At 42.5% G+C, this 20,250-nt stretch overlaps 2 protein-coding genes across 4 annotated transcripts in view; one reads left to right on the forward strand and one right to left on the reverse strand.

Moving 5' to 3' along the window:
* BVES (blood vessel epicardial substance) overlaps positions 1–20,250 on the forward strand; it is a 265,683-nt gene that overhangs the window by 76,181 nt on the left and 169,252 nt on the right. Inside the window, exons 2-3 of the mRNA XM_033936311.1 lie at positions 11,380–12,319; positions 17,724–17,832. Of these exons, the coding sequence (XP_033792202.1) occupies positions 11,829–12,319; positions 17,724–17,832 (600 nt within the window). The 5' untranslated portion in view covers positions 11,380–11,828. The remainder of the gene's footprint in view (positions 1–11,379; positions 12,320–17,723; positions 17,833–20,250) is intronic.
* Positions 3,189–7,476, reverse strand: LOC117357165. 3 transcript variants are annotated; one of them, XM_033937535.1, is made up of 4 exons: positions 6,092–7,476; positions 5,540–5,632; positions 5,330–5,398; positions 3,189–5,233 (listed from the first exon to the last, which is right to left on the reverse strand). In XM_033937535.1, exon 4 carries the CDS (start codon positions 5,213–5,215, stop codon positions 3,833–3,835), a length of 1,383 nt encoding a protein of 460 aa, XP_033793426.1. In that variant the 5' UTR covers positions 5,216–5,233; positions 5,330–5,398; positions 5,540–5,632; positions 6,092–7,476; the 3' UTR covers positions 3,189–3,832. The 3 variants fall into 3 exon arrangements, with proteins under 3 accessions (XP_033793426.1, XP_033793427.1, XP_033793428.1); XM_033937536.1 differs by lacking the exon at positions 5,540–5,632; XM_033937537.1 differs by lacking the exons at positions 5,540–5,632; positions 6,092–7,476 and adding an exon at positions 5,908–5,924.

A 20,250-nucleotide genomic window follows, 5' to 3' on the forward strand; every position in this document is an offset into this window, starting at 1 on the left:
AACAGACAGTTTAAGTGAAACAGTAGAAACAACAGTCTGGACCACCAAAAGGAGTGGGGGACATAGACAATTTAAAGTGTATCATCTGTTCATGCACCATGTGTGGAAATCACACATTTTGCTATACGACCTTTGAAAAAGAAAGACCATACACACCCTTCAAATTAAATGAGCAACAGTGGGAGAGAGTGAGATATTGGCAGAGCAGTTAACCAACATCTGTGAGAGTGAGAGCAGTGGTTTCAGAGACAGCACCTGACTGACATTCTGCTGGGGGGGGGGACTCTGCTTCTGGGTCCTGCAAAGGCCAACACCTGACTGCCACCATCACGTTTGCACCCTTGTCAACCCATTCTGGGTCCTGCAAAGGCCAACACATGACTGCCACCATCAGGTTTGCACCCCTGTCAACCCATTCTGGGTCCTCATCTTTTTCTGAATCTCATGGCTTCAGAGACAGCACCTGACTGACATTTCTGCTTATGTACTTTCTAGGCCACCAAAAACAAGGGAGGAAATGTACAATTTCAAGTTTTACAAATTTTCCTTAACACAGCCGCTTTCCCTGAAGCCGCTCCATCCAAGATACCATCTGACCTTCCCTACGTGAAGGAAAAGCCTTTGAACACCACCCACAACACCTTGAAAATGTCAAAGCGAGTACAGTATGCTTGAGTGGGTTACCTTGCTCGGCATAAAAAACCTTCACGCTTGGCACATGTCAGAGCAGTGGATACTAGGATAGGTAGGGGTCAGAGGAGGGCTTCAGAGAAGCAGTTAACCAACAGTAGTGGGAGAGAGAGATATTGGCAGAGCAGTTAACCAACATCTGTGGAGTGAGAGCAACAGTTGGCAGAGCAGTTAACCAACAGTAGTGGGAGAGAGAGATATTGGCAGAGCAGTTAACCAACATCTGTGGAGTGAGAGCAACAGTTGGCAGAGCAGTTAACCAACAGTAGTGGGAGAGAGAGATATTGGCAGAGCAGTTAACCAACATCTGTGGAGTGAGAGCAACAGTTGGCAGAGCAGTTAACCAACAGTAGTGGGAGAGAGAGATATTGGCAGAGCAGTTAACCAACATCTGTGGAGTGAGAGCAACAGTTGGCAGAGCAGTTAACCAACAGTAGTGGGAGAGTGAGATATTGGCAGAGCAGTTAACCAACATCTGTGGAGTGAGAGCAACAGTTGGCAGAGCAGTTAACCAACAGTAGTGGGAGAGAGTGAGATATTGGCAGAGCAGTTAACCAACATCTGTGGAGTGAGAGCAACAGTTGGCAGAGCAGTTAACCAACAGTAGTGGGAGAGAGAGATATTGGCAGAGCAGTTAACCAACATCTGTGGAGTGAGAGCAACAGTTGGCAGAGCAGTTAACCAACAGTAGTGGGAGAGAGAGATATTGGCAGAGCAGTTAACCAACATCTGTGGAGTGAGAGCAACAGTTGGCAGAGCAGTTAACCAACAGTAGTGGGAGAGAGAGATATTGGCAGAGCAGTTAACCAACATCTGTGGAGTGAGAGCAACAGTTGGCAGAGCAGTTAACCAACAGTAGTGGGAGAGAGAGATATTGGCAGAGCAGTTAACCAACATCTGTGGAGTGAGAGCAACAGTTGGCAGAGCAGTTAACCAACAGTAGTGGGAGAGAGAGATATTGGCAGAGCAGTTAACCAACATCTGTGGAGTGAGAGCAACAGTTGGCAGAGCAGTTAACCAACAGTAGTGGGAGAGAGAGATATTGGCAGAGCAGTTAACCAACATCTGTGGAGTGAGAGCAACAGTTGGCAGAGCAGTTAACCAACAGTAGTGGGAGAGTGAGATATTGGCAGAGCAGTTAACCAACATCTGTGGAGTGAGAGCAACAGTTGGCAGAGCAGTTAACCAACAGTAGTGGGAGAGAGTGAGATATTGGCAGAGCAGTTAACCAACATCTGTGGAGTGAGAGCAACAGTTGGCAGAGCAGTTAACCAACAGTAGTGGGAGAGAGAGATATTGGCAGAGCAGTTAACCAACATCTGTGGAGTGAGAGCAACAGTTGGCAGAGCAGTTAACCAACAGTAGTGGGAGAGAGTGAGATATTGGCAGAGCAGTTAACCAACATCTGTGGAGTGAGAGCAACAGTTGGCAGAGCAGTTAACCAACAGTAGTGGGAGAGAGAGATATTGGCAGAGCAGTTAACCAACATCTGTGGAGTGAGAGCAACAGTTGGCAGAGCAGTTAACCAACAGTAGTGGGAGAGAGAGATATTGGCAGAGCAGTTAACCAACATCTGTGGAGTGAGAGCAACAGTTGGCAGAGCAGTTAACCAACAGTAGTGGGAGAGAGAGATATTGGCAGAGCAGTTAACCAACATCTGTGGAGTGAGAGCAACAGTTGGCAGAGCAGTTAACCAACAGTAGTGGGAGAGAGAGATATTGGCAGAGCAGTTAACCAACATCTGTGGAGTGAGAGCAACAGTTGGCAGAGCAGTTAACCAACAGTAGTGGGAGAGAGTGAGATATTGGCAGAGCAGTTAACCAACATCTGTGGAGTGAGAGCAACAGTTGGCAGAGCAGTTAACCAACAGTAGTGGGAGAGAGAGATATTGGCAGAGCAGTTAACCAACATCTGTGGAGTGAGAGCAACAGTTGGCAGAGCAGTTAACCAACAGTAGTGGGAGAGAGAGATATTGGCAGAGCAGTGGTTTCAGAGACAGCACCTGACTGACATTTTGCTGGGGGGGGACTCTGCTTCTGGGTCCTGCAAAGGCCAACACCTGACTGCCATCATCACGTTTGCACCCTTGTCAACCCATTCTGGGTCCTGCAAAGGCCAACACATGACTGCCACCATCAGGTTTGCACCCCTGTCAACCCATTCTGGGTCCTCATCTTTTTCTGAATCTCATGGCTTCAGAGACAGCACCTGACTGACATTCTGCTGGGGGGGGGGACTCTGCTTCTGGGTCCTGCAAAGGCCAACACCTGACTGCCATCATCACGTTTGCACCCTTGTCAACCCATTCTGGGTCCTGCAAAGGCCAACACATGACTGCCACCATCAGGTTTGCACCCCTGTCAACCCATTCTGGGTCCTCATCTTTTTCTGAATCTCATGGCTTCAGAGACAGCACCTGACTGACATTCTGCTGGGGGGGGGACTCTGCTTCTGGGTCCTGCAAAGGCCAACACCTGACTGCCACCATCACGTTTGCACCCTTGTCAACCCATTCTGGGTCCTGCAAAGGCCAACACATGACTGCCACCATCAGGTTTGCACCCCTGTCAACCCATTCTGGGTCCTCGTCTTTTTCTGAATCTCATGACAGCACCTGACTGACATTTCTGCTTATGTACTTTCTAGGCCACCAAAAACAAGGGAGGAAATGTACAATTTCAAGTTTTTCAAATTTTCCTTAACACAGACGCTTTCCCTGAAGCCGCTCCATCCAAGACACCATCTGACCTTCCCTACGTGAAGGAAAAAGCCTTTGAACACCACCCACAACACCTTGAAAATGTCAAAGCGAGTACAGTATGCTTGAGTGGGTTACCTTGCTCGGCATAAAAAACCTTCACGCTTGGCACATGTCAGAGCAGTGGATACTAGGATAGGTAGGGGTCAGAGGAGGGCTTCAGAGAAACTCCTGGGGGAGAGATCCTGAGCACAACAGTTTGCAGGCCTGTAGCTTTCGGGCCACCAAAAGGAGAGGGGGACATAGACATTTCAAAGTGTCTCTCCTGTTCCTGCAGCATATGTGCTTGGGAGACCATATGGACATGTCAAAGCAAATTTCAAATCTCAAAGTGCACACAATTGTAGCATAGCAACAGGAAAACCTGAACTTCAACATCAAACTCTACAGTTCCAGATTATGTGCTATACCACGGAGATATTGAAAGAGAGGTGTTTGACCATATGTTGGCAGCAGCGTTGTTAGTCTTTGCGTCACTCTCACATACGTGCTCTTACTGCTGGGTGGTGCGCGGTTACCAGCCTGGAATCGAGCAAGCAACTGTTCTGTGTGATCTTGCTCACGCTGTATATGTTCAAGGAGTTTAAAGATGGTTGGATGGTGGCATGCAACAGAGGATTGAAATGCATGGTGCCAACCTTCAACGGAATTATTGGTCCGAGGCAGTCCATCTTCCACACGGGAGCGCATATTCCACAGATGAATAGGAAAAGGTGGCACCCGTCTCCCATTTGGCCGCAATCTCCCGATGTAATTGTCTTCCCAATAGTCATACACCAGGGTCAGTTCATCTGGTCGACTCTCCTCCAAGGTCTGGAAACACTCAGCAACATCATCCACAGGAACAAAACTTAATGCTAACAGCATTTTGGTGAACATTCTTACTCTCTCCTCATCTCTATAGCTGGCGGTCAGTCCCTCATGTTGAATTCTGCGCCACAATGATTGACCCAGATGGAACAGGCAGCCAGAAACTGTAGCATTGGGAAATACAGTGCGGGCAGCTTGCAGACTTGCTCTCTCAAAGTCCATCAAGATTGTCAATGGTGCCAACGTGTTTCTGGTTTCCAGCAGTTTCCTCAACACACGTTCATAGTCCTCCTCCCTTTTACTGTTCAACAACACGTAGACCATGGGAAGTGCACGATTGTCTACAAATGCATGGATGGTAAAGACTTGGACAAACAAATGGGGGGCAACTTTGAATGTCCCATCCATGAACCAATGTCCATGTTGCTCCAACACCTCAAGATTAGATTCTGTAGTGAAAATGAATATGCGTCTTTCATCATTTTCACCTGAATCCCACAACAGTAATTGTTCACCACGTGTGCTTCTTTGTAGCGGCTCAGGAATTTGTATGTCTCTTATGCACCTGGGATTACCCATTGCTAGATGGCCTGCATTTCTCTTTCTATTAACTGTTCTCTGCATGGAGGTGTATGCAGGCAATAATGTAGCTGCTTCTAAACTTGTCCCAGCTGTTGTGCCATGAATGATCTGACGTGGCCTTTCAACCGTAGCCACAGCTCTTTCACGTATGTCTCCCATCATTCGATCAGCTTCAATTCTAGCATTGTTGGGTGCATGCACATGCGCCGTTATCTCAACAGAAGATCCATCAACGAGCCTCTTTCTTCTTCCCACACAGTCACGGCGCACACACCTCCAGGACGTGGATCCGTCTGCCATCACTCGGTCACGCCGATATCGATAGCCCTCATTAACCCAGTGCTCTCTCCCACGCTGTGAAGTTATTACTTCCATGTCTATGTCAAATCACTCCTGAAACCATACAATTAATAACATTATCCTATTTTGACTTGCAATTGATATACAATTGCCTATATCATGAATGCACTACTCAAAAGAACATCATACCTGTAAGACTGGAAGTATATCGATGAAACCCTCAGGAACTGTAGTCGACCTTCAACCCTGAACCAGTACCTGCAAGAATTATAACATGCATGTAAACTTAATGTTCACCCCCCACCAATCTCCAGCACACAAAAAAACATGCAAAGGTCAAATAGGTGAGGTTAGGCCATACATATGTAGAGTTTAGTGCTATGGCACAACACCATATACCTGCAAGGGTGCGATTCCTGTCAGCAAAACACTGAAGATGTCTGTCCTCTGTTGACTGTGGTGTCTTGATTGTAGTCTGTTGATTGTAGTCACCTTCAGTAGTAGATTAGATAAGGTTATTATATACATAGGACATACAAATCCCTATATGTAAAGTTCAGTGCTATGGCACAACACCATATACCTGCAAGGGTGCGATTCCTGTCAGCAAAACACTGAAGATGTGTGTCCTCTGTTGATCGTGGTCTCTTGAATGTCCTCTGTTGATTGTAGTCACCTTCAGTAGTAGATTAGATAAGGTTATTATATACATAGGACATACAAATCCCTATATGTAAAGTTCAGTGCTATGGCACAACACCATATACCTGCAAGGGTGCGATTCCTGTCAGCAAAACACTGAAGATGTGTGTCCTCTGTTGATCGTGGTCTCTTGAATGTCCTCTGTTGATTGTAGTCACCTTCAGTAGTAGATTAGATAAGGTTATTATATACAGAGGACATACAAATCCCTATATGTAAAGTTCAGTGCTATGGCACAACACCATATACCTGCAAGGGTGCGATTCCTGTCAGCAAAACACTGAAGATGTGTGTCCTCTGTTGATCGTGGTCTCTTGAATGTCCTCTGTTGATTGTAGTCACCTTCAGTAGTAGATTAGATAAGGTTATTATATACATAGGACATACAAATCCCTATACCTCTGTACTTACGTTGCCTCCAAGATTGAACTTCTAGACAACACTAGGGTTTCAGCAAATTCATATCCCTCAGCACATGACTGCAAGACTAAAATTTATAAGGTTAGCACATAGATATAACAAACAACACCCACTATGTCTGTACTTACCTTTGCAATCATACCTGTAATAGTTAAAATCTGGCTTGCCAACCATCATGGATTAAGAACGTCATTATACCTAATCGCAGACAGAAGGAAGGCAGAGAGGCCCAAAACAAGGACCCACAACAATTGTATACAATCACCCTCACTACACACCCAAGGCTAAAAGTGTACCCCAATAAGCCCTACCATCAGACTATTTATCCTATCCTATTGTTCCAATTTAGCAAAACCAAAAAATGAAGCTATGCATATACCTGTAAATGTGAATATCCTCTTATGTATGATACCTGCAAAAGAAAATGGTACCCAATGCCTTTATAAAACTATAAACCGTGAGCACACTCGGTTTTTTAAAAAATCTTTATTCATTTTAAATGACACATCATGTGTACAAGAATCAAAACATTAAAATGAAATACATCACATGTCAATCAAGTACCTCCCTTCCCAACCCACTTCCCCACTCTTACTTTTCCCAATATGAATGATAATAGTATAATTTAGACACCCTCCCAACAATAAGACAGTGTATCTTTAAATAGAAAATAGTGTATATTCATTACAGTAAGATGTTAATGTCTCCCTTTTTTATTGTTACTGTTCTTTCCATTTTGATAATGTGACATAATGAATTGTACCCAAAACTAGATACTTTAAAATTATTACTTATATGTTGAATGGTGACTCCTGTGCTGATATTTTCCTTTTTTTTTTCTCATGCACTTACCCAATAATATTGCATCATTACATCATGATACAATCCTCAAATTAAACATATTCAGATACTAGTGTTGCTGGCATAAGAGTTTTTACCTCATGCCAACAAGTTTTTTTAGATATTTATTACTTTTAAAATCTATAACTCCATCCAATTATGCTTCCAATTAATATCCATCATCACATTATACATAATCTTAATACCATACCTCAACCTTCTCGCTCTTTTAACATGCGGGAAAACTAAGCGCAAGACGGGGTGTCCTTAAAAATCCGCGTTCCGTGCCCCTTTTCAGGTCCCTGCCCCTGACAGGGCTGGATGAGAAGGTTCATAGACAACGGCGCGAAAGACGAAAGCCAATTTAAGGCAAGGCGCGCTGCCGAACCGCAACAAATTACAGTTTTTAGGGGCTCCGATGGGGGGTTTTGTTCGGGAACCCCCTTCTGTTTACTTAATAGACATCGCGCCGGCGTTATCGGGGGTTTGGGGGTCGTAACCCTCCACATTATAGTAAAGTGGGGGGTTCTCCCCCCCTCGCCCTCCGTCGGAGCCCTAAAAACGGTCATTTAGAGCGGCGCGGCTTGCGCGCAATCGTCTATGAACCCGTCGGAGCCCTAAAAACAGTAATTTAGAAAGGCGCGGCGTCGCGCGCTACGCTCAATAGGGTGGGCACGCCTTTGACCCGGCGCGCCGGCGCGCTTTTGACCCGGCACCGTATGGGAATTTAACTCTGACGGATCCTAGCATGGGGAAGGGAAAGCATTAGGATCCTTCAGAGTTAAATTATCATACAACTCTGTCAGAGCCAGAGACTAAATGTGGCAGGGACCCGAAAAGTGGCGCAGAACGCGGATTTTTAAGGACCTGTGCGTTTAGATACGGGACCAAATCGCGGTTCATAGACAATTGCGCGTAAATATAAACTGGTTTCATAGACAATTGCGCGCAAGACAAGATTTTTAAGGACCTGTGCGTTTAGATACGGGACCAAATCGCGGTTCATAGACAATACGGGACCAAATCGCGGTTCATAGACAATTGCGCGTAAATATCACTGGTTCATAGACAATTGCGCGCAATACAAGAACTGAAAATGTAAATATCAACATACCTATATAAACTTGAGGATCAATTGCGCTGAGTTTTATGATCGCGATTGTCTTGCGCGCAATTGTCTATGAACCATACCCCCCCTCCCTTTTCTTGCGCGTGAAGCGTAAATATAAACATACCTGTAAATGAAGAAATGTGGACGTTCGCTCTCACCAGAGGCGAGATAAATCCGCGCAAGACAAATATTCGTTATAGATCAAGTACCAGCAAAACCAGATCTTTACCTATAACGGACACGGTCAGGCAGCGAAAGGAAGGCGGGAAAGGAAGGAGGACATATATAATGTAGAAACGTAACCATAGTAACGAAAATGCATTCACGTGACTTGTATTTAAATGCTGTTCGGAGAATATATATCATGAGATAACGTAACCATGGTAACGAAAATGCATTCACGTGATTTATGTTGAAAACGCAAAGAGTCAACGTTGACGTGATGACGTGTTCGGAGAATATATATCATGAGATAACGTAACCATGGTAACGAAAATGCATTCACGTGATTTATGTTGAAAACGCAAAGAGTCAACGTTGACGTGATGACGTGTTCACGTGCTGTACGTGCGCGTGTCCTCCGATGGTCAAGCGGCCTCTAGTGGCGCGCTCAGTTGTCTTGCGCTGAGTTGTCTTGCGCTGACTTGTCTTGCGCTCAATTGTCTTGCGCGGAGTTGTCGCTGCGCTGAATTGTCTTGCGCGGAGTTGTCGCTGCGCTGAATTGTCTTGCGCGCAATTGTCTTTGCGCTTATTTGTCTGCGCGCGATTGTCTGCGCGCGATTGTCTTGCGCGTTTTTGACCTGTCACCCTCCAACCCTCCAACCCCCATCCCTTTGCAAAGAAGGATTCTAAATACAAAAGGTATAACCATAACTAAGAGGAAGCAGTATCTTGTGTTCCCTGTTTGGTCCAGTGCTTTTAAATGTGTATATTTCTTGGTGGTTTCATGATAGTCCTGTTGTTATTACTACTATCCATTTAGTCGTGTCCGACCCTTGGAAAGCCTGTAGGCAAGTCCTTGCCATACTTCCCTATTTTCCATGGCTTCTTTCTAATCTACTATTTGTGAGTCGCTCAAACCTAAACAGGCTCTAGGTGACTTGAAAAAGAAAAGGGTAGATAGGGCAGAGGGGAAGTAAGGAGGAGTGGGGGGGAGAGAAGGAGGAAAAGGGGAGAAATGAAGAAAAGGAGACCTAATCGTACTAACCAAAAGAAACCGGAGCGTATGGTGATCTTATAAAATTAATTGTCAAAGAGAAGAATTTTCAGTTTTTTCCAGACTTGGGCGTGACTGCCTTCTGTTCTTTGTTGTTACTGCAAGATCATTCCAGATTTTGACTCTCAGGAAGGTGAACATGGATTGGAAAATTCTTCTGTACTTGAGATTTTTCGTTGAGGGGAGGTTCAGTTGGATCTTGTTAAGTAGTCTGTGAGAAGTGGACCATGCATCGGACAGGAGTTTGATGAGAGGGGCAGCTGAGTTTCCGTAGATTATATGATGCATGTTGCAAGATGTTTTGAATTTTATTCGGGCTGGGATGGGTAGCCAGTGGAGTTGTCTGAGGTATGCTGAGATGGAGTCATATTTTTTTCAGGCCGATGCTTGATGTTCAATCCATGTCATTTTTGATGATATCCAGTCAAAGGGCCTTTGGTCTCCCCTGTTTGCCCTTATCACATATACAAAATAGGTCAGTTTCTGTCTGGTAATTTCACCTTCCCGGGACAACTCTGGGTTTATATGCTCAAGAATATCTTTGTTGGTGATCCTAGCTGTCCATGAGATTCATAGAACTCTTCTCCAGCACCACAGTCCTGTTAATAGGTTTCAGTTTTTTGATTTTGAGTTTACCTTCTGATTTGTTTATGTTTACACAGATACACCACCAATTTTCTAGTGGCAGATGGTCTGGCACCTCCTTTATTCAAGCAACATTCAAGCTGCTTGCCACCGGCGAAGATTTAATAATAATAATAATTTTATTTTTTATATACCGCCTAACCAAAAATGGTTCTAGGCGGTTTACGACAAATAATAACTAGTCATACAGTGAAGAGTACAGTTTAAAAGGAAAATACAATTCTAAGCAATGAACAATAAATAGGAACTGATCCTACAGTGGAAAATATGATTTAAAAGAAAAGTACAATTTAAAAGAATGGTTCTAAGCGGTTTACAACAAATAAGAACCGATCGTACAGTAAAAATGCAATTTAAAAGGTGATACATTACATAAAAGAAGCATGGAGTTTTTAAAAGACAAATTTTTCAAATAGTTGAGTCTTCAATAATTTTCTAAAATCAAGATAAGAAAAAGATCCTAACATAATTTTACCAAACTAACCATTCAATTTAGCAGCTTGAAGAGAGAGAGTTTTCTCCAGAAATCTTTTGTAACGACATAATTTAACAGAAGGAAATGTAAATAAACAAACTCTGCGTGTGACCTTATTTGGGTGGTTCAGAGAAAAATTTGAGACAAGGTAACAAGGTGACAAGCCAAAAATAGATTTATAACAGATACAAGCAAACTTAAACAAAACTCTGGCCTCGATCGACAGCCAGTGAAGTTTCAAATAAGATGGTGTAATATGCTCCCATTTTTTCAATCCAAAAATCAATCGAACTGTGGTGTTTTGAACCACTCTGTTTGGGTACTTTTAAGAATTTTCTTAAAAGTACCCAAACAGATGCGGAGGGAGGAGGAGAGGTGCTGGGATTAGGGCATGTTCTAAAGTTGACCACCATTGTTTCAGCAAAATGGTTAATCTGACAAGGGTTTGGAACCAGGGTTACCAGAAAATGGGTGCTGTAGTTGTATTTGGTTATTTTACTATTGCTATGCTGTTAATAAAATTGTTGAGTTTTATGTTAAATTGTGCACCGCCTTGGGTGAATCCCTTAATAAAGGTACTTAATAAATCCCAATACATAAACAAGTACTAATCCTGAGGGGTAAAAATGAATTTCAAAAGCAAGGAAGCTGTAGAAATCATTTGAGGTAGTGGCAAAGTCGCAGTAGATCAGTTACTGTTAACAAATGTGTGGAACCGTTCTCTGTGTTAACCATGTGGTGGTCTCATTACTCTTCATAGTCACCCTCTACAAATGTCATTTATGCATCTGAAGAGCTAAAATCTGATCTCCTTTTATCATTTCTTGTAGATCCTTAAAAGCATCTGGAATTCAGAAAGTGAATCCGTGGCTACAAAATCATCTGGTAGTATGTTATTAAGGACCATATCCCTTGCACGTGGCCTGGTTCGCAGTTTCATCGGGAAACCATTAATGAAAGCTGGCTGAGTAAATGGATCTCTTATGGTTTGTTTCCTTTGCCTTGTTTGGATCTACTTATTGGACTGGCCAAAGCAATATTTTATGGACATTTCAGATCTGAAAGGAAGAAGAATACCATGATGTTTCTGGCACAGTTATGGATTTGGAGAGTCTAGCTTGGTAACCCAAAGGAAAGTATGACAGTGGTGATATTAGTTAATGATAAGCCTTAAGAGATTGACTGCCTTCCATTCTACGCTTGCATTTTATCATGATTTAAAAAAAAACAACAACAAACTTTTGAAAATTAGAACTGGAAGTTTGATGTGAGCCCAACCATGGGAGAAAATGCAAGCTTTTGGGAAAGCTTAATAATTGGACATCCAATCTGTGACAATTGGAAGCAAGAGGCAGAGGGCTCCATCTACCATCTTGGCAGCGTGCTGTTCATTCTGGGCTACATGGGAGGAAGTGGATTCTTCGGTCTTCTCTACGTCTTTGTTTTCCTTGGGTTGGGCTTCCTCTGCTCCTCCATCTGGGCTTGGCTGGATGCCTGTGCGGCTGACGTCTTCTCGTGGAACTTTGTGCTCATGGTACTATGCCTCGTGCAGATGATCCATGTGGCCTACCAGTTGCGAAGTGTTTCCTTTGACGCTGAGTTTCAGGAGCTGTATAGCTCCCTTTTCCAGCCCCTAGGGATCGCGCCAACAGTATATCGAAAGATCATCTCCTGCTGCAATAAAGAAGTGGTCACTCTGGAGAAAGAGCATTGCTATGCTATGCAAGGCAAAACTCCTATCGATAAACTCTCCTTGCTCCTCACAGGAAGGTTTGTCTCTTAAGTGGCTATTTTTTCTCCCAGATTTAAATTTGCATTGCCATGTCATTAGGTTTAGCACTGAAAGATTTTCCATCTGGTGAGTGTCAGCTTTATGAATGTTTCCAAATAAAATATTTGCTGAGCAGAAGAACTGCATGAATAGATTTGATTAATTATATTTATATGGTATTCTAACACTTGTGAAATGAGCCTGCACAAGTATATCTGAGCATGTTGGGTTTAAAAAAAATTATGTATATATTCACACCAATAGGCAGAAAAGTATAAATTTATACAAATTGTAGTTATGCAATAATAAGACATGACTTAACAGATTCCATATGCAGTGCTAAATGAAAACAAAACCAATGAATTGCAAGCTCACTCATTCCCCCTTCTGTTTCCTTTTAGGCTTTTTTGGAAGGAAGGGGCTGATGCATAACACTTGCTGCTCTAGAGCAGAGAGTCCACAGGAATATGGTTTGTGGGATTCCTGCAGGGATGGGAGAAGTCGCTGCAGGTTTCCTGCGGAAGTATAGTTAATATCTGGCAATGTCAGAATGAGGCTTGGAATACACAGAGAGGCTGGTGGGGGGCAGCAAAATGAGAAAGAGGCAGCTGAAAAAACAAATTGAGGCTTGGAACACTCGGTCAGGAAGAAATAGAGGGCTCTGAGTGAATAAGTAATAGCTCACAGCCCTCTCCAGGTATAATGGGGATGGAGCAGATTCATTGTGGAGAAGGTAGAGTGGAATGGATATTAGCAGGTATGGATGGGTAGGGGTTATCTAGATTCCAGTGGGGATGGGCAGTATTGGGTCAAATGTCTGACTTCATGCAACTCTTTACTCTGGAGTTATAAGTGGTAGAATTATGTTCCAGGCCATTTTCCCCAGAAATTAAGTCCTGTCCTTATTTCTCCTCTAGAATATACATATTTAGATTCTGATTCTCAAATTTTATGTTTTCTGGTATAGATGAGCTCACTAAATTTTGAAGTCTAGACTTTTATGTTCAAAATTTCTATCATCTTTTTATGTAGGTAATTTTTGAACCAAATGTTACAGCTGTTAAAATGTTATATATATATTTTTTGCAATGGCCATACAAAGAAAAAGAAAGCACTTTGGAGCTATATAATGGAGGAAGACACTTCAGCCAAGAGAAGTGTTGACATACAGTTGGGTATGGAAGGACAGTGTTCCATTATGCATATAATCTGCCTCATAAGATAAATACAAACTTTTATCTGGAAATTTGCTGCATATAATTTGAACCTTGAAATAGAGAATGACATGGGGACAAATTTTTCCCCGTCCCCGCGGGAACTCATTTTCCTTTCCTGTCCCCACAAGTTCTTTTCCCGTCCTGCAAGCTCCGTCCTCATCTGCACAAGCCTCAAACACTTTAAAATCATAAGTGTTTGAGGCATGTGCAATTAAGGTAGAGCTTACAGGAATGAGACAGAGACAGTGACAAAGCTCACAAGGATGGGACGGAACGGGGAAATTGTATTCCTGCGGGGACAGGGAAAAATTTGTCAGGGGGCTGGGGGGGAGGGGTAGGTATCCTTCCTGCTGTCTTTTAATTTAAATGTATGGACGGGGGAGTGGTGGGTTGGAGGCGCAGGGGACCCTTGCAGCGGTGGCACGAGGGAGTGGGCATCCTTCCTGCCATTCTTCAAATTAAAGGTGTGAGCCATTTTTGTCCTGTAGTTGGTGTTTGTATCGGGGCTGTGGAGTCGGTAGATAAATGTTCCGACTCCGACTCCTCAGTTTTTTGTACTTCAGACTCAGACTCTGAAATTTCCTCCGACTCCGACTCCTCGACTCCGACTCTGACTCCACAGCACTGGTTAATTTTCAGATCGTTAAAATGGAATGTCAAGTTGAGAGAAATGAGCATTTTCGACACCACCTTCTTTTTGCTTTTAATCAAGGTTCTAAGGCTGCAGAAGCTGCTCGCAACATTTGTGCTGTGTATATAGTGGAGTCGGTAGATAAATGTTCCGACTCCGACTCCTCGGTTTTTTGTACTTCTGACTCCGAATCCAGGTACCCAAAATTTCCTCTGACTCCGACTCCACAGCCCTGGTTTGTATAGAAGTTTCCTTTTCTAAAACAGGAGCTTGCTGAAGGTGCTGACCTAATTGCATCCCCAGGATGCCCAGGAAGCAGGGCAGTATCTTCCCCAAATTGCCCAGATTATTAGACGAGGCCAGAATGGAGACATCCTCAACTCACTGCCCTGAGGTCCTGACCAATAAGAATTTAACAAGTGGTGCACCTCCTCAACATCAAAATTCTCTTTTGTGGGTTATGGCATAGATCAAAATAATGACTTGAGATTTGTTTATATCCTTAAATCTGTATGATTTTTAATATCTCATTACGCACAGGCCGTTGTGGTGACTGAGGTTTAAGAGGCACTAAGCTACGGCAAGTTTTGGGCAACTAGCAAGGAAACTATAACTGTAGCTAAGCCTTAAAACATGTCTCTTCTCATGGTATCCGTACAGTTTTATTTTTCAACCTAACTTGTGTTTTTCAGGGCTCCCTCTCAGCCCCGTAGGACTCCTGCAGAAAAGCATTCCCTAAATGCGGCCAGGCTGATTGACCAGCCGACTCCCGCCTAGCAGAAGGTAATGATTGTGAGCAGGAGCGTGGGGGGACAAGAGAGAGCTATTAAAAACACATAAGAGTATCATAAATAAAACTACCAGTATATTTTTTTAAAAAACTCCTACCATTAATACTATTTTTTGCTGTTTTTAATGGATAAAAAGGGAACCTTAGCAGAAGAGACATCTTTTCAAGTGAACACAAGGGGGCGATACTTTTCTTTATCAAATTGGCTAGATTGGGACTTGCACGATAACAAATGTCCAAAAAATAAAGCATAAAAGTAGTTTTATATACAGACAGTGGACAAAGAACATAGTTAGACTGTACATTTCTATATGTTTTTGCATTTGGGCAGAAGGTGCGTGTATTTTGAAGCGGCAGGAAAGCAGGGTTCATTGATGGTTAGCAGATCCGCACGCAGAGAAGGGTTTGGGAATAAGGAAGTGACATTTTAATCGTTTTTCTCAAAGCAGGAGTTGATCCTCCTGTGGGTTTGAAATGTATTAAATTGATCTTTCTTTTGTGCATCCTGGAGCATGGAAGTCAACATAGACGCCCTGTAACCCAGCCTCCACATCTTCTCCAAAACCTTCACCCTTCCTAGTGCTGGCCATAAATGACCACACTCCTCTGTTCCCATGCTGCCACTGGTCTTCTGTCTGTCCTCTTCTAGTCCCACCCCCTCTCCAGACCATATCACCCTGATGCCTTTGTTATTGTTCTTTTAGATTCACACAACCCTTTCCATCTCTGCCCATCCCATTCCTTCATGTTAATATATCCCATTCCTTGAGTGTGGCATATTATACAGTGCTGGTGGGGTATGTAAGGTATTGTCATGGGCAGGGGGGGGTTAATCAGAATGTCACAAAGGATGAGGAGCAGCAAAGGAGGTAGCCACAAGGGTTTCACCATTTCCCTCCCCCCCAAACGAAAAATGACCTTTGCTGCTAATTTTGAAGAAAGGAGATAACATTTTTACAAGAAAAGTGCTTTGTAACACTCGGTCTAATCCACCCAAGTAATATTTTTTTTAAATGGTTATTTTGTTTTCTCAGGGTTTCCGCAGCTGGCATCATGCTTGTTGCAGGTTTCTGGGACTCACTGTGTTTTGTCAGGTAAAAATGATATTTCAGCCATCATGCTATGGCTTTCTTTAGGGTATGCTGTGAGATCTGCAGTTTTGTGTTTATATAATAGGTCCTCAAACCTGATTGGTTGGAGCTTGAGGTGTATGAGGCAGGAAAGTTTGTTGGTCACCAAATTGAATTTTGGCGGGAAAGTCAGTTGGTCACAAATTTGAATTTTGAGTGGGAAAATCAGTTGGTCTCTTTTTCCCATAGAGTGGAAAAGTCTGTGGTGGATTTAAAGATGTTCTTCCTGTGGGGACCAACTGATTTTCCCACAAAAATTCAAATTGGTGACCAACGGACTTTCCTGCCTCATTCACCTCAAGCCCTAACCAATAGTGTTTGAGGACCTACTATATAAAGACAAACTGCAGACCTCACAACATACCCTGAAGAAAGCCACAGCATGATGGCTGAAATGTTGGTTTCTACCTGACACGACACAGTGAGACCTGGAAAGTTGCAACAAGCAGTATTATTGCTATCACTGCAGTTCCATGAAAGGGCAAAGTGAAACTTAAATATAAAACATTAAGCTAGCTTATAGCTTATTCAAATTAAGCCTCTGAGGTCCCAAATTACTCTTATTACCCAAGGCTTAATAAGGCTAAGTCCACCATTGATCATGGAATAGTTGAAAGAGGAAGAGAAGAGCTGAATGCATTTTTGGGGGTGGCAGGGGGGAAGTCAGAGGGATAAAGTGGGGTAAGACAACCATCTGCTTGGCGTACAGTAAAATAAGAGGTAACTAGTGTGGAGAAATAAATATCAGGGCAGTATTGGGGGTGAGGGGGATAGGATGGTGAGAGAATATAGGGGCAAAACCTTTGGTGTATGATCACAGAAGCACTGGCATTTAGAGAGGCTGGGAGGAAGAGAAGGAGAAGCACCCTAGCTTTTCGATCTCTACTTATGCAACCCTTTTATCACTAGCATAGTGTTACTCTTCTTTTCTGTGGCAGGGACGATGAGTATTAAAGCTTGTACTAATCCTGATTTTTTAATATACACTTCTCCCTCTGTATTCGCTGTGATAGGGGATTAACAGAACCGCAAATACAGAAAAATCGCAAATAACTTTTTCATATGTTATTCGTTGTTTTCCATTAAAAACCATTGTGAATATGGTGAAACCGCGAATAACATGGTGGAAGACCTAGCATGTTCCTGAAGGAGAGGCAAAATATGGTGAAGAAAGTGCTGGGAATCGGCGATTTTTCTCTGTAAACCCTTGGAATTGGTGATTTCTCTATGCAAGTTGATGTAATTGGGGGGGGGGGGGGGCAGGAGCCAGCAAGCTAAAAACCATGAATAATCGAAACCGCAATTGCTGAAACCGTAAACATGAAGGGAGAAGTGTATAGCTTAATTTGCCACTGATAGATACAAGAAGCTAAGTGATTTCTTTGCAACTTAAGAAATATCTATAAGAACATAGTCCTTGGTTTAACTGATCTGACTCATTGCAAAATCTGGAATGGTTCAAATTGCCACATTGGGGTGGGGTTTTTTTTATCTTAAAATATGAAGTAACTTATACTAAGTATATAACTCAAGAGTGTTGTGATAAATTTAAAGCATATCAGTAGCTGCTGATTAGCGTCCAGTTTTTCCTCTTAATCTTGTGTATGTTGGTCTCTGGCTCTTGTGTTTTGGTAGGATCCGAGTGACCGTTGATGGTGAATTTCTGCACTACATCTTCCCTCTTCAGTTCGTTGATTCTCCTGAATGGGATTCACTTCGACCTTCAGAAGAAGGCCTTTTTCAGGTAAAATAAAGGGCATCTGCTCTTCATGAAGTACTCATACTGACCCTACAGCTCTCATAACTGGTCTTCAGATGGCCGGGGTCCTTGCTTTGATTGTTCAGATTTCTTTTGTGACCTTCTTGACTGTTGTGACTTGGGTCACGCCTGATTAGTCATAAATGGTCTGCTCATCACTTCATCCCAGAGCAGTGCTTAGTCCTAAACACTCATTAATGAATTACAGTGTATATAATATGACCATGAAATCCTGTACACGCAGCATTAACAAAAATGGTAGGAGGTTTGCGCCAGAAAACTAATGAGGAGAGACTGGAAGCCCTGAATATGTATACCCTAGAGGAAAGGAGGGACAGGGGAGATATGATTCAGACGATCAAATACTTGAAAGGTATTAACATAGAACAAAATCTATTCCAGTGTAAGGAAAATGGTAAAACCAGAGGACATAATTTGAGGTTGAGGGGTGGTAGATTCAAGAGCAATGTTAGGAAATTCTTCTTTATGGAGAGGGTAGTTGATGCATGGAATGTGCTCCCGTGGGAGGTGGTGGAGAAGAAAACGGTGACAGAGTTTAAACAAGCGTGGGATGAACACAGAGGATCTCCAACAAGAAAATAATGGGTATACATTAACTAAGGCCAGTAATAGGCAGGCTTGCATGGCTTGTGTCCCATATATGGACATTCAGTTGACGATGGGCTGGGGAGTGTTGGGATGGTTAAGATGGGCTGGAGTGAGCTTTTGATGGAGACTCTAGTACAGGGGTAGGGAACTCCGGTCCACGAGAGCCGTATTTTCAGGATTTCCCCAATGAATATGCATTGAAAGCAGTGCATGCAAATAGATCTCATGCATATTCATTGGGGAAATCCTGAAAACCTGACTGGAATACGGCCCTCGAGGACCGGAGTTCCCTACCCCTGCTCTAGTAGATGGAACCTAAGCACACTACCAGGCAGGGCTCTGGGTTTCTGGCCCAGAAATATCTAAAAAAAACCACCATCTTTTAAACTAAATAATTAATATATGGTTGGGCAGACTGGATGGACCATTCGGGTCTTTATCTGACGTCATTTACTATGTTATATAATTGATTTCAATGTTTATAAATGGTTGGGACAGGCAAGGCCTGAACAGCAGACCTGCCAAGTCCCCCACTTTCAGCGAGCTGCTCCCACACTCCTACCGGGCAGCTATGATTTCCCACTGAGTAGCTTCTCTGTCCAGCAGCAGCATGACCCGTCTTCATAAAGCATCAGCTTTAATCTCCTTCTTGAACTTGGTCCCTATATACCTTTGGAGATATTAGCTTATTATTCCACCTTTTTTATCCCATAATGTTCTTTCAGCTACTATAATGGCTTTTAAACAATTATGTCAGATCATGCCATATACTAAATCAATTATGCCATATACTAAATCTAAATTTAATGACTTTGTAATCTGGAACAATAAAGGTAACTCAATCAGCTGGAAAAAATGGAAATCTTGCAATATTTGGTTTCTAAGTCAACTAATGCAAAACTCTTCTGTTAAGACATTTGCTCAATTGCAACCGGATTATGCTCTGCCTGTCTCACAATTTTATCTTAAAGCATAAGCATAGAAATTTCTCTGAATTTTATAATAAATGTTTAATTGATCTCTTTTTGATGAAAGCGGGACAATGTTATATAAAGCTTCTTTATTCTGTAAAGCATTTAAGTTACAAAAAGAAAATATTGCATTGTTACTCAAGTGTGGGAACAGGATCTAAACAGTCAACTTTCGCGTGAAGATTGGTCCTAGAGCCTCCATGTCTTCCTCTATGACCCAATCTATGTACGTTCTACAAAACCAAGAGTTATGGACACCAGGGAAATCCAAACTTACCCCCTTTTTTTTACTAAACCGCGTTAGTGGTTATTAGCGCAGGGATTTATTTGTTTGTCTGAATCTTACATCTTATCGTTTGCTTGCAGCTTAACTGATTCTAGTTGTTACAGTTTTATTTAATTTATTTTAAAAAATTGTATACCACCTAATTTCTAAGTGGTTTCCAAGCAGTAAACATTCATAAAATTAAATGACTTTCAACCATCCTATACACATACACCAGGGGTGTCAAACTCAATCACATAAGGGGCCGAAATCTAAAACATAGGCTAAGTCGCAAGCCCAATTTTTTATTAAGAAACTTAGGGGTCCTTTTATTAAGGTACTCTTAGCGATTTAGCATGCGCTAAATATGCACCTTAATAAAAGGACCCCTTAATGTAAACAAAATAAATAAAAAAGACTTTTCTCTCTCTTTTAGTTCACACTTGCTGTTTAACTCCAGCTCTGGCAGGATACACATTTCAAATCTGACATACTGTAATCACAAAACAGAAAATTATTTTTCTATCTTTTGTTTTCTGGTCATTATTTAAAACATGT

Source organism: Geotrypetes seraphini, chromosome 3 (assembly GCF_902459505.1).
Source record: "Geotrypetes seraphini chromosome 3, aGeoSer1.1, whole genome shotgun sequence".
Lineage (NCBI taxonomy): Eukaryota > Metazoa > Chordata > Amphibia > Gymnophiona > Dermophiidae > Geotrypetes > Geotrypetes seraphini.

What these genes read in the sequence shown, in the direction of transcription:
- LOC117357165 (XM_033937536.1), bottom strand. Translation starts at nt 5,215, where the DNA reads ATGGAAGTAATAACTTCACAGCGTGGGAGAGAGCACTGGGTTAATGAG.